Source organism: Cryptomeria japonica, chromosome 10, assembly GCF_030272615.1.
Source record: "Cryptomeria japonica chromosome 10, Sugi_1.0, whole genome shotgun sequence".
NCBI classification, from domain to species: domain Eukaryota; kingdom Viridiplantae; phylum Streptophyta; class Pinopsida; order Cupressales; family Cupressaceae; genus Cryptomeria; species Cryptomeria japonica.
This window is the reverse complement of record NC_081414.1, coordinates 775,958,119-775,984,011: the sequence shown is the minus strand read 5'-3', so window position 1 is coordinate 775,984,011 and position 25,893 is coordinate 775,958,119. Positions and strand designations below refer to the sequence as shown.

Genomic DNA, 25,893 nt, shown 5'->3' with positions numbered 1-25,893 from the left:
TAATTCACTCATTTAGAAAATTTGATATACATTGAAAAAATCATAAAATAACTGCTTGCACAAAAATTCTAAAAATATGAAACGAATTTAAGATTTATAGTAGCCTATTGTGTAATATTTATCAATTTAAGCATGGCACAGAATGGCTCTGGAGAAACTATCAAGCTCAGTAACAGATTGTTTTAAAAAAAAAAAATCATCTTTAAAACAAATTCTTGATCAGATCATGAAATGCAGTTTGTTGGTTCATTCTTTTTGGCTGATCAGTATACAACTTCGCATTGCAGGCCACTTTCAAATCCTAAAAGTAACTCTTTTAATCTAGTTTAGGATATGTTTTTGAAGTTCAAAACTGTATATATATATAATATAAAATAACGAGAAGAGAGAATATTAATGTAATAACTAAAAATTGTAAGTCAATCATACAATATTCATGCTCCGACGCCTCAAACTTTTGCAGAGGCAAACGCCCACCGATTGCGAGTGGAAATACACGCATCCAATTTATGTAATTTGCAATAGAATTACACGTCATACCTTCCCTTTATTCTGTGTAGTTGCTCATTTTTACTTTAATAGGAAATTCCGAAATCTCAGGCCTTTTTTTCTTTCTCTTTTGACTACTTTAACTAAAGATTATGCCAGAGTCATCAAGAAAAGATAAACACGGTTCATTCTCCTTTAATGGCTTTTCCATGGGTTGTTCAAAGAAATTCGCAACTCGTACAACCCGTGCTTCCCATTAACCTATCACTGAAAAAAGGGTTAGTATTCTTTCATCCTTGAGAACTACTATGATTAGGCCGAATGGGATAATTCTCCATCACTTTTATTCTTTCTTTAATGTTAAATTTAATGAAAAAGGAGATGGAAAATAAACAATGCATAGGAAAATAAAAATACAGAGGAAGTAGGCGATGCTATAAAAGATCACTGTCTTGGAGATAGATTTTTTTAAAAACTTGGTTGCGGCTTCGAAATGGTTGAGTGGGTAAAGTAAATGAAGTTAAACTTTTATAAGTCATACTATTGCATTGGAAAGTCTTTTATTCTTAACATGTTACATTAGGTGGGATTTGGTCTTATGTTCTTTGGTCAAATTTGAATGTTTTTCATAGATGCTAGTGCAAGGTGGGCAATAATTGACTCTCTTGCCTAAATTACCTATGTAAAATCTATCAATGAAGGTCTTCTCATTATTCCCTTTCTATATGTTATTGCAATTGATGCTCTTGAACCTTACCCCTCTCTCCTCTATGTTAAGTTCCTCAGCCCCACTTCACTAGTGGTCACAATGTTTGTTCAAAATTCATTAGATAAGGTAACTGACACATTGGATATATTAGATCTTTTCATGTTGTCCCCCTATGGATTCTTGGTGAATAGAAAGAAGTTAAACATGGATCCATTACTAAGTATCTTCATTTCCTATTCAATTATGGTGTTTCTTTGAAGGACACGCATGGATGTGGTTTCTCAAAATGTTGAAAAAAAATCATGAACTAGACTAATTGAATTTTTATCTATGGTTAATGACAATTAGATTTCCAACAAAATTAGATAATTAGAAACCATGTGAATATCTCATCATGTTGTCTTCCTTTAAAAACTAGTACAATAAATTAAATCCACTTATAAGAAGCTTTATGTGGGATAAGTGGAGGAATAAATGGGGTATTCCAACAACTTTATAGCTACATTATATTCAATAAAAAAATAAAGGAGACATAGAATAATACACCCTTTGTAATAGGGGTATGTTTAATAGATAAATAAATAGTCACATCTTTGGATGTTGAGGCACAATATGAAAACCTAACTTATTTTTGCATCTATTTTGCTAATGTTGGTAACCATTAGACCATTAAAACATATTGACAAGATTATTTTAGTGCTACTCTTTAAAGCTCATATCTTGGTCCTCTTTAATAGCTTCTAGAAAGTATGACAATATATATCTCATAATAGTTGACTTGGTCTAATCAAACATTAAGTTATTGTCCAAATATTGTCACCTCCTCAATTCATTGAAACAATCTCATCCAATAATATGACAAACTTATTGGTAGTTGTAAGAAATTTAAAGGAATGCACATATATAAAAAAGGGAATTTAAGTCTTTTGTGACAACTTGTATCTTTCTATCTTCAAATGAAAAACCAATGATAGTTAAATAATAAAATCCATCTTAGTTATTATGACAAAAAATCAATAGGAATTCAATACACGACTCCTTGTTCTCCATGTTATATCGTAGTAATTAATGAATGATTTAAGATGGTATAATGGTTTTACCATCATATTCATTCCCTTAAAAATACAATTATAGATCTTTCCTTCCATCTATTTTCCTTGACCATTGTCTGAACTCTAAATGGATGTGCAAATTTTGTAGGTCCAATTACAATAAGCTAACTCAATATATTCAACAATCCAAAGGAAATGCATAATTCCAACACATCACTTGAAAATCACTTCATGGTAAAATGCCAATTTATTCCATTTTGAAATTCATTGATCCACCACCATTTATTTGTTTTGCAATTTAACTAAACCTATTGATCATTTCTTATTGTTGATGTCACTTTCACTTTTACATAAGATTTATCATTTATTATATTATGTATTTTTTTCTTATTGTTTTCCCATAAATGGCCTTAGAAATCTACTCTTTTAGGTGTATTAACATCTCACAATGTTAAATAGTTTAGCTAAGCATGTTGAGAACCCGGATAATCTGGTGCTTCATGAGGGGCTTAGTATGCCAAATCTCATGAAGTGAAACCCTCCCCCATGGGGTTTGTTTCTGATATGGAGATCGAAGAGGATGACAATGGCACTGCCATGGATTGGTGTAAGATCAAGGATTCAGAGGACCCAAGATATAGACAAAAGAAAGAAGGGGAGGATATCGTGACCCCGATAACTAACAATAGAAGAAAAACCAATCCTCCAAGGTGGGCCAAAAGAAAATTTAAATCCAGTAGTAGGAAAATGCAGGCCCTGGAAACCCCCATCAAGAAGAAAACAAAATTGACCAAGTCAAGTGGGTCCAAAGACAAGGAGCACAAGATTAGGTTGGACATCCCCATCAATGTGGATAACGAGAAACATGGCATGGTGAATAAGGAGAATGAAGGTGATAAAAAGGGGGAGAAGGTGCTAGGAGACCTGATTTTGGAGGTCACCTGGGGCCAAGAGAATAGTTGGAAGTGGGTGGATAAGGAAATTGGAACCCTGAAAGATGGGATTAAGGGAATTATCAAAACTTTCATGGAGTCCCCCGGGCTTAGTAAAACTGAGATGATGTTAAGCATGATTCAGAAGATATCTCAAGATGTTGAAACTATGAAGATCTTCCATGAGCGCAGAATTGATAAGCTGGAAGAGTATGTGAATAACATCAAAGATAGCCTAAATAATCTGGTGGAAATTATTAGGGAGGCGATGAGTAATAGTGCTAAAGGTTTGGAGAAAATGAATCCCATGATGGTCGGCTATATAACCAAACCCATAGCTAGTGATCCTCCCTTGGGGGAAAAACAGAAAAAGAATGCTTCAGAGGGTGGCCTAAGTGCTGCTAGAGGGAAGACTAGTTTGGGTCCCTATACTAGGACCAGGAGTCAGACCTAGGACTAGGGTACCTCCAGATTCATCGTGGAGGATTTGGAAAAAATCAACAAGAAGATTATTCAGAAGAATACTGAATTGGTGCACTCACTCAATTGAGGGCATCTTCCTGTCTTTTTTGGAGACTTTTTTTTTAGTGTTGGGTCTTTGTGGGGTTTTTTCCCTATATTTCTTATGATTAATATCTTTTTGGCTACTAGCCTTGGTCTATAAAACTTTGGGTTTTGGGTCCCTATAAAACCTGTTTATCTTTCTCAAAAACATCTTACAATGTTATCCTCAATGCCTAGTACAATGCTATATTATCAAATTCATTTGGAAAAATTTTCTTCTAATCTTTCTCTCTATAAATCTAAATTCCCTTTGAAGATTGAAGTTCGAATAATTAAAGTTGAATTCTTTCTAGAGATGATGAACTTGTCCATAGTTGTTAAGGATCAAATGATATGAAGATAAAGAGATCTAATCTACCATGCCACCTCTAAAACAAGCTTGAACAAAGCTTGGATAGAACATATATAAAAAAGAAAAATTCAATTTTTTAATGTTTCCAAGGAAATTAATCGAATCCCATTTACTTAAAAATAATAAATTTTATTCTTTCTTGTTAAACTAGAAATAGATTTCTAGTTTATTTTCTTTGTATGATTAAGCACACATTTCATAGTGTTAGATGATCGATATTCTTGGCTATGTATATATGATAGCAAATTTAAAATTGTTTGTGGAGTTCAAATATCTCGTCAGATTCATTATAGAATCATTGATTATTCATACTACTCTTTTGTTTTGATTATATGAGCATGGTAAAGGGCCCAACCCCATTACATAATCATTATTAGGAAAAGCAAAAATTATCTCACAATGGGTGATATTTATAGAAAATAAAAAATAGAGGTTTTAAACCAAAAAAGACAAAAAATAGGGAAATAAGATAGTTAATTATCATCAAGAGACTTCAGTCCCTTCATAAGCTATCATTCTTTATGTAGGATATCCACCCTTTCTCTAAAGGAGACACCCTTAATCTTGGGAGAATCAATGCCCTCTTTAGCCAAATTGGGAGATTTGGAGAACTTGATTAGGTACTTTGGTCTTTTTTGGCCTTTTTATGGAAGGGTACTGTTGGAGTGCAATACGATGGAGAGGGGGGGTGAATAAGTGGTATACCAATTTCAAAAGATCTTAAAATAATCTTTCAAAAGCTTTGAAGTATGACAATTATGAGAACAAGCATATTCGGACCTTTTACAAACATTGTGAACTCAAGATATTAACTTAGACCTGTAACATGATTGATCATAATGAAGATGAGAAGAGAACATCATTTCAAACAATGACCCATAATGGATATATGCAAATCAAACAAACCAAGGACAACTGAATGACACATGGTAAGCAAATAAACATGAAGATGAAACTCATCGGTGATAATAACAACACATAGCACATATATTGTCTTCAATGGAAAACCCTCAAGGGGAATAAAAACCACTCAAAAATGCTTAACTGGCTTAATTATGAAAATGCCTCACTAGTAGAGCCTCACTGGTAGAGCCTCATTGGATACAATGTATCTCATTATCATTAAAATGTGCCTCACTAGCTATTATAATCTATCTCATACCAACATAGTTTTGATACAAATACAAAGTATCATCTCTATTTCACTTCACAACATCTTTTGATCTCACATCACTTCAAATTTAGAAGAAAAAGTATAATATGTGTCAATTGTTCACATATAATATATCATTGTGCATATGTAAAGTATACACAATGGTATAATATAGTGATTCTCTTTCATAATACACTATAATTGCTTTACAAACTTTCTCCTTAAGAAACTGAATGATAATACCTTTATAACATTGAAACAATAACTCTATACAGAGTATAATAATCAAGTATTTTTTCTTTCTGAAACAACCACACCCATGGGATGTCTTCAACAAGGTATAGATAATGTTCTTTATCCTTTAATTGAAAATAGATTTGTAACTTCGTAATGGTCTTTTAATATTTTAACAAATAACAAAATGACATAAACATGCTTTTGCCTCAACTAAATATTACATCTTTAAACTCTAACTAGGCATTGTGCCATGGTGTATGCAAAGTTGAGAGTGAAGAAAGTTGTTTTTAACTCATAACAAACTTTAACATAAATCATAACACTGACCATAACAATATGATAACCCAAACTAGGGTTCGATATAAAACCTATTCACAAAAACCCTTTACATAAATCACAACATTGAAATATGGTTTACAAACACCTTAACATAATATCTTTGTTTAAACACCCACAAGAGTATTTAAAAATACACACTTAATCACTATCAACAATACCCGAACCAGAGTTACACAGAGATATGCATGGACCCAGTTTACAATTGTACTTCAAATCTTACACAATGTGACACCCAGGAATAACTATGGTTTACCAAACACAACCCTCAATAGTTTTAACAGAATTATTTCAACTAGGGTTTCACCAAGACTTAACCACATATTCTATGTTAAGGTAGTTATAGAGTAAGAAAGACAAATAACATTTTTTTTAACCAAAAAAAACCCCTTTTTACAACTTTTTTAAAGAACAAAAACTATACCAGAGTTGGAGAAAGTTAATAGAGATAATGAAACTTAACAATAACATTGTTAACACAAACCAAGCATGATATCCTCTTTTGGGTTTGACAAACAAAAACAAGAATTAAGAAAAGAGACACCTAAAAAAACTCCCGATCTGAAACATCCTATTGCCACATCATGTCTTCCTCACACCATCAACAACCAACTCCAAAATCCCCACCTTGCCATAGAAATGAAACAAACCCTAACTATTCAACATGAATTAGCTTAAGGGATTTCCAAACTAAAGAAGATAAAATTAAATGAGTATAGGTATTACATTTTTCCTTTCATGTCTTATGACATATGTCATTAAACTTTGCAAGCCCAAGAAGAAAAATATTTCCCTCTTTTATTTCCAATGCCTTAGAAAATATCAATGCCTTCGGTATTATCAACCTTTTGCAAATATTCTATTCAAATACTATTAGTTCTCAAAGCCTTTTGTGCCCATGATAAGGTTTATTAATCTTTTATCGCCAATTCCTTTTAGAATAAATCATATGACTTATGCAAATATTCATTGAAGAATATAAAATTGACAAGTCTATGCAACCTCTCCAAGACTTAAGATTGCACTTTCCATATGAACATATATATCACCACACAATATGTCATATAAAATTCCTTTTCAATATATTATCACATAAGCAACCAAGGCCAAAGCAAGACATATAAATTGTAATGAACTTCATAATATTGTATTCCAAAATAAGTGACCATCAAAGAACTATAATGAAGAGGCGATTATAATGATCATGAATATGCCTCAACATAAAACTCAACTACCACATTTGTTAGCCTATAACATATGGTAATGAATTATTTTTCAAACCATGTAATTGTATTTGCACATGATCACTACCTTTTACTATAGCAACCAAAGTCAATGAAGATATATGCTAAGAGATGATTGTTCACTGATGTCACTATGATGTTTACCAATCAAATATTACTATCTTATTTCTATTGACATAAGTGCCAAAACATTAATGTCATCCTTGTTCATGTATCATTCTATTCAAGAACAACTTGTCAATGATCCATGATAGAGGATAAATCATAAAGAATACCTCTACCAACCAATCTATGTCATCATCCTTGTGTGGCTTTGTCATCAAGGGTAACAACTAAGGGTCAACAGGTACTCTAAGGTGCAAACATTGCAATGCATCTCCTCCTTTCTTCTCTTTCCAATATTCTAGTTCTTGTTGGAGGACTTGAATGGTGAGGGAAGTATTTTGAATAGTGGCCATATATTAATACTACTCTTTTGTTTCTATAAAACTATGTAAGTTTTTTTTACCACCTAGAGTTGTATTTGACTACTATTCCTTGAAGATCTTACTTTCCTGTAATATTTAAAAAACTTAATATAATACAAATAATAAATAAATTTAGATTAAATTTCAAAAAAAATTATAATAAAATAAATTTAGTTATTTATATTATAAAATGTTTAGCTAGCTTACCTTTGGACCCATTTATAACTTCTCTTTGATCATGCTAATTTTTACCTTCTTTTTAATGGGACAATATCTCCTAACTTCCTCCTTCGATAACCATTACACAAGGTTTCCTCAACTATTTTCCTTATATCGAGTCTCATAATTTATGCCAAGTTGGTTGATCCCTATAACATTCCCACTCTCTAATCCAAGGTGTTTTTGTTCCTAATAATTCACATGCCTTAAATTCTAACTTTGTATATTTTAATATGCTTTTCATAGAAAAAAATGTTAATGGAGTCTGCAATACCTATTATGAGATAGGCATCATGTTGGTATGTGGTGATTCATCATGCATTTACTATACACTCATAACATAATTGATCATGTTCCTAATTTTATTTTACGTTGGTTGTTGTTTTGAAAGACCGACATTGGAGAAATCCCTAAAAATCCAACTTTGTATGTTACCCTAAAAATTCCATGTTATAAGTGGCTAGAATGAAAAAGGCATTGTAATAGTGTTGTATTGTTTTATTGCATAATAAGAGAAAATTGGAGGGTTGTGTTCTATGACCTTGGGTGAACCATGTTAAATCTCTGTGTTATTTGTGTTGTGTATTATTCTTCATTTTTGTGTTTGAATCTGCATATAATTGTTAATTTGTATTTTCTCTAGATCTGCCTAACCCTAACAAAATCGTATGTTTTGTGTTTAGTTCTTGAATTTCAATACAAGAAGTGTAAAGCTTCATGACCACTATGGTTTCACCCTTTAAGAGGATCCCTAAATATTGGGACCTTCTAATTCATGATGAAATTATTTGCTATCTAAGAATTTCCTTTAGATTGGGTAGCACTCTATCTAATATATGAAAACATTATATCATTAAAATAAATATCAAGTTTATCTCTTGGATGAACAATTTCCTTTCCATGATAGACCATATCTAAGTTTTGATTAGATAAAACCAGGATAGGATTGAACCATTACATAACCACCACACAGGTGCACAAAAGGGAGGAGCTCACAAGTAGTGAGATCATCAACACCAAAATTGGACAAGACCTTTTTTGAAATGAGATTTTCACTAGAACAAAAAACTAGCAAAAATAGGATTCCTAACACACAAAAACTGCCTAATTAGAACATAAGGGTTTAGGAAAGAACCTTGAACCATCTTCCTAAAACAACCCCTTGTGCTGGGACCATAGCAACCAAGGGAACAAACAACAACCAACATATTTTCAAAGTCTTCTTCCAACCTTTTACCTAAGGAATCTTCATGTTTCTCCAACAAAAACCACAAAGAGAAACATGTAACAAGAGAATCACCTGGCCATTCCATGTGACAAGAGAATCACCTTGCCATTCCAAGAACACAATAAATCATATAACCAAGGAATAGACTAGTACAAAATAGTCTAGAGGGTTTTTAAAGGCATCTCTAAACCTTATTCTAGTGGAAATCCCTATAGACAACACATCATGGACCACTACAATAGGCCCAACATGAAACACTTCAATAGAAATGTTGTCTATAGTAGCACAAATAAACATTATAAATAGGAAAACATCAATAGGCCCATTATCATCAGAGTAGCACACATAGTCCTGCAACAGATGACCTACATGCAAGGTCAAAAAGAAGCCCTTGTTGTAGCCCGCCACCTCAATAGAAAAGGTTGAAATAGAGATCTCAACAGAATATCTAAAGAAAACTTGAGGTAGAACCTAGAGGAAGACCTTAATTTAAAACTCGCCTTCATAGGGCCAACATGATCTTTTTAAGTGTCTCCACTAGGTGGAAAACACCCACACCCTCCACAACAACATTGTACTCTAGAGTGCACAACATAGAACCTAGGGAGTATCAGAAAAAATCCATGTAGAACCTATGAAAAACTCTATATCTCCTAGCAAACTAGGCAAAGAAGGTCTGGCAGACATAAAAGAGCATAAAGGCACCATAGAACACCATCAACCAATAGTTAACAATAGGGATGTCAAGCAAATCCAAGAATCCAACAACAACCCAGTAGGGGGTTTGATCTTCGACATCCATGGTTGAAACAAGCAAAGCATTCACAGAAAGGTCACAAGTAGAAGCAATTACAAGGCCAACATATTTTGGCTGCCAATACACTTTTTTGAAAAGGTCACTTTTGTATATACTATGTATCCAAAGTAAAAAAAAATCATATAGGTATCATAATAAATTCATATTTTAAAAGTATAAATAAAATCGCATATTCATATATTTACACTATATTGATATTCTATGTGTAAGTGCTTCATTCGTTTATCCCAAATATAACAAGCCTTGATTTTGCTAAAAAATGCTTCCACATTTTGACTAAAAGATGGAGCCATTATCATCAAAGTTGGATTTTCTAAAGCTTATTTTAGCATTAAATGGGCATTAATTATTAAAACTATTTATTATTTTTTGCTTAGCCATTAATTTCTTTGCTCAAATCAAATTCTAATTATGAATTCTACAACTTATCTCACATCCAATGATAAACAATCCTCTTCATTTGGGTTATTTAGATTCATCAACCTAAGATTGTCTCTTACTCTGACTATTTATGTTCTTGTAGTATAAGGTTTTAGCTATTTGTTTACCAATGCATAGTTTCCCAATAGAGGACAAGACATTTTTCTTCCCAATGAAAATCTCTATCTTTTTATTACACTTTATTGATGATTCATTTCTCAATCTCCTAGAATTAATAGATAATGTAGAGAAATCCTTGTAGTTTCTAAATATCTTTTTCCTTGGCTTTGGCTCTAGAATACAATGATAAATGTATTAATCTATCATCAATTGCACTTCTCAAATCCTCCCTATTGACATTTTTTTCTAGAAATTAATTGCTCAAAATAATAATTTAATTTTTTTGGTATTCATTTTGGTTTTTAATACTCATCTTCAACATTTTGAAAGTACTCCAACTTACATTAAAAATAAATTGTAATTCTAGATTTAAATGCTTCTTATCCTTATGGATAAGTTTAAATTTTGTTTCAAATTTCTTGCTACCACCAATGTGTAATATTCTTCCTATTTGGTTCCTTTAAAATTTACATATATTAATCAATCATTTTGTTTAGGCCTCTTCTAACTAGGGATAATGGTCACATAGAGTTACTTGTAATTTTATTATCTTTTACATAACTTCATTAAAGTTGGCCTTATTGATACTCACAAAAGGTCTAGACTTGTGTGGAAGTTACATTATTGAATCCTTCAAGATCAATTGAGCCTAGAAAATTATTCTTTGGCATTGTATTAATTTTGAATCTATACATGCTAGATAGGCCTAGAAAGGTCTAGGCTTTCACTACATTCTCAATATAAAGGATCTTATGCAAGCTCAAGGAATTTTTTCCACAAGTATATGGAAGTCCTGAGAAGCCATTAATCCTTTGAATATGTAGAGTCAAAATGATTTCAAGATTAATATTTTTTATAAACTAGTATTTTCTTTGGTGGTCTCATATGATCTCATTTCATGATAGAAATCTTTCTATTTTTTTTTATTTTTACGCTTGAAATGTTTTCAAAAGATGTATTTTGTTTAAATAAGACATCTTGTCCAAATCTATTAATTGTTGGTCACGTTGGCCAAAATTTAAAGCTAAATACAAATTTAGAAATCAAGAGTTTGAAGATCCTTCTAAACCATTATGGAATCTAATCCTCTTTAGATAAGACATAATATTGGAAGTTGTACAAGGCTTTGGTTGAAATATTGAAGATGGGATCCAAAAACTCCTTTATAGAATGAAACTACTTTTTAAGGCTACTCGTGGCTCTCTCCTCACCTACCCATAATTTTAAAACTCAATGCAAAGTGGAGTCTCAAGTCAATTGCGCTACTCAATGACATCAATTAGGTTTCAAATAGTTTGGGCTACAATGTGAAGTCCAAACTGACTCATTTTTCTTGGTGTCTCCCTTACTAAATTCTACTTATTGAATCTTAGATTATCCACTTGATTGTCTCTAACCCTGTCTATCCTTTGTGTGGATACTTAGATATTATCAAACATAGTATTCTAGTGTTATCCATGTTGGAGAGGTATATGGACCTAGATTAATGGGTTTCTTCAAACACTTTTTGCCAAAACTTACATCCTATGATATGATTCTTTTAGCTCACTAACATAGAATGCCTTTGGAGTTTCTCCAAATTTTGGCATGCTTTCAAAGTAGATCTTATATCTACTACATGGAAAGATAGGAATACTACTTTGTTTTTTTAGTGTTGTAATGCATGTTCTTTTTTTCATCTATATCGTTCAATCATCATATGCTCTAATGGTATGCTATATATTCAAGTCAAATTTGATATAATTGATTTTAAATTTTCCCAGTTGTAGATTCTTATTGAGCATTAGGCTAATGTTTTGTGTACTATTTCTCATGTGTCACTTTCTTGTACTAGCAGAGATGCCATCTCTCTACACAAGCATTGTCATGACTATAACCATGCTATTTAATTGCGATGTGGATCCCATATGTCCCCTAAGCATAGATGTCATCGCTAGTCTCCACCATGTGGTTATTCTACTTCTTAGTGTGATAGTGGCATCCTTTTGATTATAATGAAAGTAGGAAGTTTGCTTGGTTCAATGTAATACTTTCTCTTATTTTCACAACTCCAATTGATCATTAAATAGAATAAGATAAATAAGACATGATCAAAGGTTATAAGTCTATCCTTGATAGTTTGGATCTTCCAAATTGTCAAGTGAACCATAATAACATGAATACTTTACTTATATTTGTAAAAAAATTCATCAACTTTTCAAGGTATAATTTCATTCCTCCATTTTTTAAGAGTGATTTTCTTTTACCACATCAATTACATGCCTTCTTGATAAACTACTTTTATCAAATCACAATATATATCACTATATATTATTATTTTTTCATACAATATTTTAAAAGTTCCCAATATTCTTCATATGCATATAACATTGACTTCGAAGCAAACACCCTATGCAGTAACTAGACATAATAAAATATATGTAGAAACCGAGATTGATTTGAAATTGCATAAAGTCGTCAATATACATAATACATAATAGTAGTGCGGAAAACCAAACAGACTTATTCAGTGCACTCGTGCTAGCGTGGAACCTAAAAGAGTCCACCCTACATCACAGGGTGGAGAAAAAAATAAACTAGAGCTGGCAGAGTGAGCTTCATTCAAGAATTGTTTTGACTTTTTATATATTTTTGGAATATTGGGAAAAAAGTGGGTAGACCAGCAGCTAAAACAAGTAGGATTGCCCAAAACATAGATACGTTCTTGACAAACTTGGGATTTTTCTTCATCCACTTTTTCAATTTTACCATGTGCCGGTCATTATACCAGCCATTCAGATCAAATTTTACCTTCACAAATGGGTCTTCATCAATATCCTGAAAGTTAATTCCTTTGCAAAGCTCATTGAACAGATCGGTCACTTCATCATCGGTCCCCATGGAGCTCTGGATAACCCCTGCTCTCCTCAGCACGGCAACGTCCTCCTCTCCTTCAATTAAGGTATTCATCAGCAATACATAGTATGAAATATGTTTGGCACTTTCTGGCCGGCATGCCTCCATGGCCATCAGATTCCTAGAGATCATCTCGGAAGAATCTGTGATAAAAATCGTGGGCAGAGAAAGAGCCCTCTCATTCTTATCAAAAGATAGTTTTTCCTTTGATGGAACTCCAAAGTAAGGCACGAACTTCATACCTGAATCAAACAGCTCAGAAGCCGAAGACTTTATAAATGCTTGTTAGCGTTAATTCATTACCCTGTTAGTTAAGGTGGTAGTTAGTTAGTTTGCCAGTTATGCAACCACCCTTACGGTGTGTTTTCCATCAGATGTCTGATTCTCAAATCACTGCAATACAAACATTTCTTTCTGCAATTTCATTTGGTATCAGAGCAAGAAAGGGAACAGTGCGCTGAAGGAAGGTGATTCTGTTCTGAGTCTTTGGTGTGTACAAAAGAAGCAAGTTTTACAGTCGTTGGCTTGGAGATTAGTGAATGTCGACAACACCTGAAGATGCATGTAGTGTGGAGAGTAATCATGGAGCACAACAAGCTGTGAATGATAGCACAGGCTTCTATTTTGCTTTGCTTGATTCTCTTCGACATACTGGAAACCTTGCATTTGATGAATTAATCCGCAACGGACTCCTTGAATACTTTCTGTTTGACGTTCGTTGCCAAGCCAGACAGATTAATGTGTAACTTGAAGCCGGTTATGATGTAGATGATGAAGAAGAGGTAGAACGCTCACCAAAGCGTCCCCATCTCACTGCACGTGCTTACCATTCTCATTTTGCCTCTTGTCGTCTTTAAATAAGACTATTTTTCATACATGTATGTGGACTCTTCGTCTCTAAAATCAATACCAGCATAATAAAGCATTTTTGTGTTTGCTCTTTGTTATTATTGTTTTTTATCGTGTCTGCCCCAAAGATTCTTTTGTCCGACACTCAGCTTCTTAAAGGATCTAATTATGCTGCCTGGAAAACAAAGATGAGGACCATTCTTCAATTTGAAGAACTATGGGAGATTATCTCTAGTACTATCACACGACACAAAACTGATGCTGATGAACAAAAGAAGTTTGATAAAGTTGCTAATAAAGCACTAATGCGTATCACTCTCAGCATCGCTGATGAGGTTCAACCTTATATTTGAGATGCAACTACATCCAAGGTAGCCTAGGATGCACTTTCCACCATCTTTGAAGCAAAGAATCAGACTAAAATTCTTCATTTGCAGTCTCAGCTGTATACTCTTCTTATGTCAGCCGGTGAAAATGTAGCTGATTTTCTCTATTGTGTGTCTATTCTTCAAGCGGAACTAGTGGCTCTTGGTGAAACAATGGAGGATAAGATGATCATTCCCATCACTTTACATGCTCTTCCTTCCAAGTTTCGGACTTTTGTTACCACTTTAAATATCACCAAACAACAGGTATCTTTTGAAGAGCTTGTCAATTTGCTTCAATAGGAAGAGGTTGTTCACTCATTGCATGAGGAGTTTGAGGAAAAAGCTCTTGTCTCTCACTGACACCGATGATGATCTTCACAGTCTTAGATACAGCCATCACCACCTGTGCCACCAAAAAGTACTTCCACTCGATGGTGTTTTATTTGTAATGCTCCTACTCATGATACTGATCGTTGTTGGTACAATGGTCTTACTCAAGGTGCATCCAGTAAAGAAGGTACATTTGGCCATATTTATTCTTGTTCATCTCGTGGTCGACGACATCAGCAAGGAAATGTTTCTACTCACCAAGATGACATCTTTGATGGGCCCTCCGATGAAGATACGTCTACTCCTGCTCCTACTTCTGTTGTGCATCCGAATCTGGTCTTGGTTTCTCAAACATCTCCCTCTTCACAAGATGTCTAGTTAATTGATTCTGGTGCTAGTAAACACATGACTGGAGATAAAGGTTTGTTTGATACTTTGGATTCCACTCCAATTGGTGATCTCATTCGTATTGCTGATGATAAGGAATATGTCGCTGAAGGCATTGGTACTGCTACTATCCCTCTTATTGAAGGCAGTTGTTCTCTTTCCAATGTACTTTATGTTCTTGGTTTTACTAGCAATCTTTTATCTATTAGTCAACTTCTAAATCATAGACTTAAGGTAGAATTTCAAGTTCAAGATGGTATTAAGTCCTGTCTTATTTCTCGCGATAGTGAGATCATTGCTCATGGTTTTAAACGGGGTCCTCTCTTTGCACTTGGTGTTTTCTCTTCTCATGGAATTGCTCTTTCTGCTTCTATTGTTGAGTCCACTTCACTTTGGGATTACCGATATGGTCATCTTCCTGCCCGCTCTCTCTCTCTTTTGCAATCCCAGGCCATGGTAGAGGTTCTTCCTCCGCTCTCCTCTTCATTGCCTAGTTGTTCTAGTTGTCTTGCAGGGAAGCAACATCGTGATCACTTTTCGTCTAGTTCCTATCATGCCACCGAGCATCTTGCTCTTGTTCATACTGATCTTTGTTGGCCTTTTCCTACATCTTTTCACAGCTGTCGCTATTTTCAGTTATTTGTTGATGACTTCTCTCGAAAGATTTGGGTTTTCTTCCTTCATCAGAAAAGTGAAGCTTTCTCCCGCTTTCGTGAGTTCTACCATCAGGCTGTTCATGACTCCAGCAAGCCTCTTCTTGTTCTTTGCTCAGATCGTGGGGGGGAATTCACATCTCATGCATTTGAGGAGTTCTTGCACGTGCATTGTATTAAGCATCATTTGACTGCTCCCTATACCCCTCAACAGAATGGTGTTGCTGAGTGGCACAATCGGACTGTTTTAGAAATGGCTTGCTTTATGCTTTCCACGACCAAGTTAGGTGAACAATATTGGGCTGAAGAAATTCAAACTATTGTGTATCTTCTCAATCGGGCTCCGACAACGGTTCTTCAACATCAAACACCAGAAGAGGTATGGAGTGGCCATAAGCCATCAGTTTCTCATTTGCGAGTATTTGGTTGTACTACCTATATGCATGTTCCAGCTCAGAAACGCAAGAAATTAGATTCTAAGACACTTCCATGTATCTTCTTGGGCTATAGTTCACAGTCCAAGGCATATCGTCTCTTGGATCTTGAGACACATACACTTCTTGTTAGTCATGATGTGGTATTTGATGAAATAGCTTTTGATTCTCGCTTGCCTACACAGTCTCCATCGTCCTCTCATAAGATTTTTTTTCCGACTAATGATGAGTCTGAATCACCCAATGCAGATGAAGGATTCCAGGATGAACTAGGTATAGTGGAGATATTGAACATTCTACTGGGATAGAGACATGCAGTCACACCAGCAAAGAAGTGCAATCATTACTTCGCGATTCTCACTTGAGTTCTCTTCCTGATCTTTCTACCAGGATACAGACCCGCAGTCACACCAGAAATGGAGTGAACTTAGCATTAGTGAGTTCAATTGAAGAAAGTACTGAACCTGACGCCATATCTGAGGCTCTTAGTCAACCTCATTGGAAGCATGCCATGAATGTTGAATACGAGTCTCTAATGAAGAATCATACATGGGATCTTGTTGATCTACCTCCAGGAAAGAAACCCATAGGCTACAAATGGGTCTTCAAAACAAAGTATAAGGCAAATGGATACATCAACAAGTACAAGGTGTGTCTTGTTGCAAAAGGATATGCTCAACAATAGGGTATTGATTTTGAAGAAACCTTTGCACCCACTGCAAAGCTTAAAACTATTCGAGTGGTATGTGCTCTTGCTACACAACAAGGATGGAAGCTTCATCAGATGGACGTCAAGACTGCCTTCTTGAATGGTGATCTTACAGAAGAAGTCTATATGGTCCAACCTGACGGATTTCTCGATGAACAAAATCCTCTCAAGGTATGTCATCTTATCAAATCTCCCTGTGGACTTAAACAAGCCCCTCAAGCTTGGTACATTAAAATAGATGGACATCTCTTACAACATGGTTTTATCCGTAGTCCCTCTGATCCTAATTTGTATATCAAGAAGATTGGCATAGAGATTGTCATACTTGTGGTGTATGTGGATGATTTGGTTATTACAGGGAGCTCCGACAATCTCATTGATACTGTCAAGCATGATCTGAAGAAATCTTTTGATATGACTTTGGGACTACTTCATTATTGTCTTGGTTTAGAATTTTGGCAGCAGGATTGTCATATATTTATTTCTCAGATGAAATATGCCAAGACACTCTTGGACAAGTTTGGCATGGTAGATTGTAAACCCATCTCAACTCCTATGGAGAAAGGTCTACAACTTTCTCATTTCCAGGATTCGCCTCAAGTAAATGTGACTCTCTATCGACAACTTGTTGGGAGTCTCATTTACTTGACCTACACCAGACCTGATTTGTGCTTTGCTATAAGCTATCTGTCTCGCTTCATGCAGGAACCAAAGAAATGTCATTGGATGGCAGCCAAGCATGTATTGAGGTATGTTCAAGGTACTCTTGAGTATGGTCTGGACTATAAGAAGAATGAGGAATTCTTCTTACAGGGCTATGCTGACTTAGATTATGCTGGATTTCTAGATGATCGCAAATCAACCTTAGGCTATATTTTTCATCTTGGATCTGGCCCTATTTCGTGGATGAGTAAGAAATAGAATGTCATATCTCTTTCATCCACTAAAGGTGAATATCGAGCTGCCTGGGAGGCTGTCTGCGAGGTGGCTTGGCTCTGTCGAATTTTCTTCGATATTGATATTTCAGATGATCGTCCACCAGTACTGTTCTATGACAATCAAGATGTTTTAAAACTTGTTAAGAATCTTGTCTTTCATGAACGCACCAAACACATTGAGGTGCATTGTCACTATATTCGGGAACAGGTTCTCGAGCACAGTATTCAACTCAAGTTTTGTCCTTCCTCTTCCGAGGTTGCAGATGTACTAAATAAGCCTCTTGGCAAAGTGCAGTTTGTATTTTTTTTGTAGCTTTATTTGTAACCCTAATGTATTAAGGGGGGAATGTTAGTGTTAATTCATTAGACTGTTAGTTAAGGTGGTAGTTAGTTAGTTTCCCAGTTATGCAACCACCCTTACGGTGTGTTTTCCATCAGATGCTGTTCTATTTATTTGCCTTATTCTGTATCTCAAATCACTGTAATACAAACATTTCTTTCTGCAATTTCAATGCTTTGAGGAACCGCTCATCATCATGTTTTTTCTCGGTCTCTTTTTGTTTTTTATCACCCTGAGTTTGCAGTTGATCTCCTTCCTGAGGTTTGCCCATACAATTTTTTTTTGAAATGCAAATAGCAGAAGAATCCTTTTTAGCTTCTTGTTGGGGTTTATCCTTTTGACCCCGAGTTAGGTATTCTTCTGTCACAAAGCTGTGGAACAATCCTAGCATGTGATTGTATTTCTCCAGATCTTTATCTTCTTCAATCCAATCTGGTGTTTCCTTGCGAAACCCCCTGGCTAGGAAAGGGTGAACTATTAAAGTTATTTCACGAAGCATTCTGTACAATTCTTTCGCAGCATTCTGAGGTGGATCCATCTCCAATTGCAATAGCTTTACCAGAACCACAACGGGGATCTGATTTTCCATCATGAAAAAATCACCCAGGCTATCAAATTGGCAAGATCTGATCCTGTTCTTGTTGTAAATGGGATCAGAATCCTCCTCAGCATCTGAAGGAGGAGGAAAGCCAGGCTGATCTTTTTTCTCTTCTGGCCGTGTCAGAACTCTGAGAATTTCAAGAATAAAGCAGCCATCCAGAAGGCAATTCCAAACATCAGTATCATCCGCGGCATCTGTTTCTTCTTCGTAGCAGCTTGTTATGCGAGAGATGGAGGATTCTTTATTAAACACATCGAATAAGGAGGTTTGCTTTTGTGGTGGAAGCCTTTGCCACATTTTCAGAAGGGCGTCCACTTTGCGACGGTCCATCTCAGACAACTCCTTAGTGGGTTGATGATTGAAAAGGCCCAAGGATACAACACGAGGTGTATAGGCTGCAGTATTTAAATCCCTGAGAAACATGGGAATTCTGTAAATGCAAACAGTGCCGAAAGACTCTCTCATCCTTTTTCTACTCCAAGCTCCCTCTGTGTATCTGTACTTCACTTCTTCCACCCATGCTGATTCACTTCCTTTGTCCCTCATGCCTGTCTCTTTCAGAGTTGCTGACTCACCTCCTTTCTCGCTCATCGTTGTCTCCTTCACAATTGCTGAATCTCAATACCCGATGTGAAAATCCTTCTTCCCTTTCTTAGATTTGCCCTGTTTCTTTGAACGTGTAGAATTTGCTCTGATCTCTTTCTGTGGAAAATTCACGAGTTTCAACAAGTTAAACACCATTAAATGTAGTAATATATGATATTTTTTAAATGATTAAGAATACAATATCATTTGTAAAGCAATATTATACATGTTTTAAGAAAATAGTTGGAAAGAAGTCATACGGGGCTAAACTCTGGAGCATAAAAGCACAGAAATGTATAGAACGTCCCTGGACAGCTAAAACAGTAGCAAGAGAGGCAAGGAGAAGGATCCCAATACTTGAGTTACCCCATACATTAACCAAGTCTAGAGTGTTGATGGAATGTCACCTTAGTTATTTTTGTTTAAACTAACCTTAGGTAAATTATAATAGTGGTTCTGTTCATTTTTTAAAAATAAAAAATAACTGTATCTCACGGTCTTGTCTACACCTTTTTATATGATGTCAAGATTTGAAGATGGTCTAAAATTTATTTGTTAGGCTTATTAAATCTGTAAAAAATACGTTATCTAATAATCTTTTAGTTTTGCAGGGAAATAAGTCTGAATATATAAATGTCGGTATCTCTGTCTTTATGTAACAGTTCAAAATATTTTGAGTAAGCATATAAAAACCACAACTCACTTTAAGCTAAAACGTTTCTAAGGTTTGAATTTTGATGAATGATCTTATATCACATACCATCATTCTCACCAATTGTACTCATTCAATTGAACTATGACCCTTTATAATAATTTTATTTTGAAACATATACCTTACAGCTGTTAGACAATTTAAAAGATAATTTTTCTTTTTTCAACAAAAAAAGAAAACAAAATTCCAAGATTTGGGTAGTGAAATTCAATTCAATTAACCTACTTCAATCAGAAACCATTTTGGATTGCTATCTCATAAATAGAGAAAACAGCAATGCAGACATTCTCAATACATAAACAAAACAAATATATACTACATCCAACAACTTTGAATTCTAGAAGCAAGTCGATGCCTAAAGAAGATAATCACAACTGAAATAAAAAATAAAATCACGAAGGCGAATCTACCAACCTATTTCATTGGCGAAAGCTGTCCATTTAGAGTTGGTTTTGCAATGGAGTTTGTAGCAAAACATTTCGCTGAGCTTTGTGGGCAATGCCTCAAATCAGTATTTTTGTTATAAACAGCCCTGCGTGGGATCAGTTGAAATCAGCCAGAAAGGAATTAATAAACATAATTCTATCTAAAATCATAGATCATGCTTTCAAAAACCCAAAAAATCACTGCCGCTATATAATATAAAACATAATTCTATCTAAAATCACAGCCGCTATGTAATATAGAACCATACCAACCATATAACTTCATATAACAATATATCTTTTTGAAGAAGAATTTGTAAAAATGTAAATTAATTATGTCTTAGACCATTAATACTGATCTTGTGATTGATGGGAGCACAATTTAACAAGATATCACACAGTGCTTAAAAAATCTATGGATTTTTCAAAAACTAATGGTTGTAAATATTGATTATATCACAATGAAAGTAAATGTTATAGTATGGTATAGTCTTACACGTCACACGTCCAAGCAATCAATTTATATGATTTGAAGGCAGAATTACACGTCACACGTCCAAGCAATCAATTTATATGATTTGAAGGCAGAATTACACGTCACACGTCCAAGCAATCCCCACATACTATCTTTTACTTATTTATTTTGATCCCCACGAACTACTTTGATTAAAGATTATGCCAAAGGAAATCTACACCTGTTAAGCCTTTTTCTTCAATCAAAGATTATGCTAAATCGACGGAGGAATTCTGCGGATTTTTCCACGAAGCATTGGAGAAGTGGACACTTTTTTTCTATATTTTCTTTAATGTGAAAAAATATTCTGGAACAAAACTTTTTAAATTTGTATTTTCTGGACAAAATGAAAATAAATAAATGTGGCGAGGCAATAATCATGGCGAAATTTACTCAAATTTATAAAGGAGAGCATTGAGACCATGAAGGAGAAAAGAAAAAGTGCTTTAAATGTAAATTCGTAATAAAGATTTATATTTGAATTTGTTCCTTTTACATCGAAGGGTATGATTTTAAGATGGTTTTTTAAAAAAAAAATTGAATTATTTAATTTCATTGAAAAATAGAGATAAATGAATAAATATTGTTCATAAATTCTATTTTTTTTTAATTTTTAATATTTTGTATTGTTTTGATAGTATTTTTGATGAATTTAAGTATGTCAAATCTTTAATTCTTATTAAAAGTTTGTTTGTTAATATTCATCTTTAAATTAAAATGAATAAAACATAAAGTAATGATGGCAAATCAACAAACATATAATTAAAATAAAAAATAAAAAATTGAAGGACATTAGTAAAAGTAATACCATTTTTAGAAAGGATAAACTCTTTGTTATGCCATCATCTCAATTGAACCCCAAGATAGGGCGTTTCAAAGAGAATGCCCTTTTTGCTAAGTGGTGTGGGATTCGAGGTAGTAGCCAAGACATCATGAAATGGTGTTCTTCATTCTTTGGTATGGTCTTTGTTCATCCCATGCAAAATGACTTCTTCTTCATTGAATGCAATGATTCCAGTCTGAAGGATGGTATTCTCAATGGTAACCCCATCTTCTATCTTGGTTCAACCTTCTACTTTATTGACTGGAAGCCAGGTTTTAATCCTGTTTCTCATAAGATTGAAAAATCCCTGGCTTGGCTCTCCTTAGAGGAACTACCCTCGAAGTTATGGTATCTGGAAGAGCTCTTTAAAATTGGCGATGCACTAGGCTTCCTAGTGGGTATTTAAGAGGATTTTTTGAATGGGTCAAAAGGGGATGTTGGTAACATCTATGTTGAAATGAAGTTGGAACGAGGCTTCTATGGACAACTGGAAATAGTCTCGAAGGTTGGAACATGGAAACAGAGAGTTAAGAGATTGATTGGAAAAATTCCAGGTAAATGCATTCTTAGAAATCAGATAGTGAATGGGAATTTTGTGCAAGGTTCAAGGGGCTCATTATTCCAGTCAAGGGAGTAAATGCAACATTTTACCCTTCATGGCAACTCACAACAGGTTCCTGTTGTGGAATCCTAGATACAAGAAATTACCTTGGTTCTATAGGATCTGCAAGGGAAAGATGTATCAGAGAAGAACCAATTTCAAAACCCTATTGGGGAAATCCAAAAGATAAGTAGGTTGGCTACTTCTTCTCCCTTTGATCTCATGTGTTCTTTGAGGATCCTCATCTGATTCTCTCTCCTAAAATGAAGTTAAAGACCAAAAACACTTCAAGAAGACTTTTTGGTTAGAAAAAGAACCCTATCTTAAAGTGGGGAGTGTTTCATGTCTTTATTCTGAAACCTAGAAAGGTTTCCAAAAAAGGAATCGAGTTAGAAATCAAAAGTATGAGAGGAATTCTTCACTAGTAGTTACTTATAAGGATAAACACTTATCATTATCCAATCTGCTATTAGAGGCAGAGTCTCTCAAAAAATACATTATTCAAGAGTTGAATGCAACCAAAGATTCTTCTATCGAAAATCTAGAGGCTTCCCCCATTCTAGAGGTTTAGCGAGAGGAGTACAAAGCTTCTCATTCTGACTCATATCATACCTCCCCTAAACTGCAAAATCTTGTTAGTCTTTCTTTGGAATCTCCAAATCTCCAAATCCCTTTATGGTGTCCCCCCCATGCGGGCTCCTTGTGTTGCTATGACCCTAGATGCTAACACTCAACATCTTCTAAATGACTTTATGAATGAAGAAGAGGACCCAAAGCTAGTCATCGAGACCCCACTTGATACCATGTATTCCAAAATCAAAGAGAAAAGGAAGCTAGAAATTAGGCAAATGATAGATGGAAAGGAAAAGCGAGATTATTGCTTTACTTCTCCTAAGAGAGGTAGGAAATCACTCAATGAGTAGTTAGTTAAAGATGGAGAGAATGAGAGTAAAACCAAGCTCACTAACATGTGGAAATTAGGGAAGGGATGTCCCCTTCTTGAACACTAATGAAAATAAATTGGAATGTTAGGGGCCTCAATGCTCCTAACATACAATGGGTGGTAAAGAGAAGAATTCTCTTGATCAACACCAATATCACTTTGCTCCAAGAATCAAAACTAGACTACCAATAGGCAAAGTCTTTTGGTGCAGGATTAGGATATGAATTCTAGGCTTTGCAGTAGGTTGTGGTGTTAGTAGATGGTGCCTTGGGAGGTCTTTTGATAGTTTGGAAACCTTCCTTTGTCCAGATAGAGGGAGTAGCCTCTGCTAGAAATTGGTTACTTATGAAAGTTTTTCTCCTCCAATATAATGTCTCCTTGTTCTTGCTCAATGTCTATGGACCTCCATCCCCTTCCTTTAGATGTAATCTTTGGATCACTCTAGATGGGGTGATCTCCCAACTTCAAGATCAAAATATTTTTATTGGAGGGGTTTTAAATGCCATTAGAGGCTTGGGAGATAAAGGGGTGGCATCAGAAGACTTGGTAGATCACAATATGACTTTAATGATTGGATAGATAGGAATGGGCTTCTTTAAATTGAATCAGAAGATAGCACTTTTACCTGGAATAACCAGAGGCAAGGCTTCAGTAATATTGTGGAGAAAATAAATAAATTTTTTTGTTTGATCTTGGAGTGCTCTATTCTACCGTGCTCATGCTCTGACCACTTCCCCCTCCTTTCTCTATAAGGGGGTCCACAAGTTGCTTGAAGCCACTCCTCAAGTTTCAGTATTGTGGATGAAAGATCCGAATTTTCTAACTTTGATTGAAAAATGGTGGAAAGAGATTAGCTTTGAGAGATCCATGCTTTTTTGTTTTGTGTCCAAGATTAAATATGTGAAAAAGAAGCTTTTACAGTGGAATGGTTCACATTTTAAAAATATATTCTCTACCAAAAAGAACCTTGAATCTCAACTTGAAGCAATGAATGAAAGGATCATTAAGGAAGGTATGTTGCATGTTACCTTCTTAGAAGAAAATCAATTGTTGGCAGAGTATGAGGATATTCTATCCAAAGAAGAAATCTTTTGGAAGCATAAATCTAGAGAGAAATAGTTGCACGCTGGGGTCAAGAACACTAAGTACTTCCATAATGTTACACAAGTCCAAAGAAGCATCAACAAAATCACTAGGCTGGAACTCCAAGGAGATAACTTTATTGAAGAACCTAAGGCTATCAAAATATAAATTGTTAGCTATTTTTCAATGCTCCTCAATAATGAGGAAGGTTCAGATTTAAAGGAGCAGAGGAAGCTTCTATCTTTCATCCCAAAAATTATTTCAGAATAGCAAAACAAGAAGCTAAATGAATTCTTTTCACTAGAGGAGATCACAACTACTCTTAATCAGCTCCCTTGTGATAAGGCATCAAGATGGTTTTCCAACTAGTTTCTTCAAGAAATGCTTGCATATTTTTGGGTTAGAATTAGTGGAGGCGTTGGAGTATGCTACAAGATTTGGCAACCTCCTCAAGGAAATTAACAACACCTTCATAGCACTAATTCTAAAAAAAGAGAAAGCCATCCATCTAGGAGACGTCAAACCAATCTCTATGTTTAATACTATCTATAAAATCCTTTCCAAGGTGATGACAAATAGATTGAAAGCTCTATTAGATAGTATTATCTCAAAAGAGTAGATAGGTTTTTTTCTTGGGCGCTCAATTCCAGATGAAGTGATAGTGACTCAAGAATAAATTCACACATTTCAAAACACGAATAGACCAGCTATGATATCTAATTTCTTTGTACCTTTTCATAATTATAGTTGAAGCGTTGGGAAGAGCCATTAAAGCAAAACATTCTAATAGGGAGATGGAAGGAATCAAGATTACTTCCCACTTTTTAGCTACACATCAGCAATTCGATGATGATAATATTCTACTTGGAATAGATAAAGCCAAAGAAGCACATCAATTCCAAACTCTTCTGGATTCCTATGGCAAAGATTCAGGCCAAATAGTCAACAAAGATAAGTCAAAGATTTTCTTCTTCTCCACGCCATTGCCTTTGGAGAATAGGATCTTAAGAATCCTCAATTGTAAAAAGGGTGATCTACCTTGCATCTACTTGGGCATCCCTATAGACAAGGGACTGAGGAATACAGACTTGTGGGATCCTTTGAAGATGATATTAAATCAAAATGTTATTTCATGGAAAGGGAAGTGGTTATCATGGGCGGGCAGATTGGTAATTCTCTAAGCGATCATTTCAGCTCTTCTGGTTTATTTAATGTCTTATTTATCTAATACTACAGGTATGAATTCTTATACCATTCAAAAGATGAGGAATTTCTTTTGGCAAAAAACTGATGAGAAGCACAAATTTGCCTTAATTGCTTGGGAAAAAAATTAGCAAACCTAAATCATCAGGACGCTTAGGAGT

The 25,893-nt window shown here is 34.7% G+C and overlaps 2 protein-coding genes across 2 annotated transcripts; both read right to left on the bottom strand.

Annotated features, from left to right (window-relative positions):
* Positions 1–12,940: 12,940 nt before the first annotated feature.
* On the bottom strand, positions 12,941–13,474 carry LOC131076050 (uncharacterized). The gene has a single exon (XM_058013076.2). It carries the CDS (start codon positions 13,472–13,474, stop codon positions 12,941–12,943), a length of 534 nt encoding a protein of 177 aa, XP_057869059.2.
* Positions 13,475–18,378: 4,904 nt separating this feature from the next.
* LOC131076049 (uncharacterized) lies at positions 18,379–19,434 on the bottom strand. The gene has a single exon (XM_058013075.2). The coding sequence runs from the start codon at positions 19,432–19,434 to the stop codon at positions 18,379–18,381; it is 1,056 nt and encodes a 351-aa protein (XP_057869058.1).
* Positions 19,435–25,893: the final 6,459 nt, after the last annotated feature.

Coding starts and splice junctions, on each gene's coding strand:
- LOC131076050 (XM_058013076.2), bottom strand. CDS start 13,474: ATGAAGTTCGTGCCTTACTTTGGAGTTCCATCAAAGGAAAAACTATCT.
- LOC131076049 (XM_058013075.2), bottom strand. CDS start 19,434: ATGAGCGAGAAAGGAGGTGAGTCAGCAACTCTGAAAGAGACAGGCATG.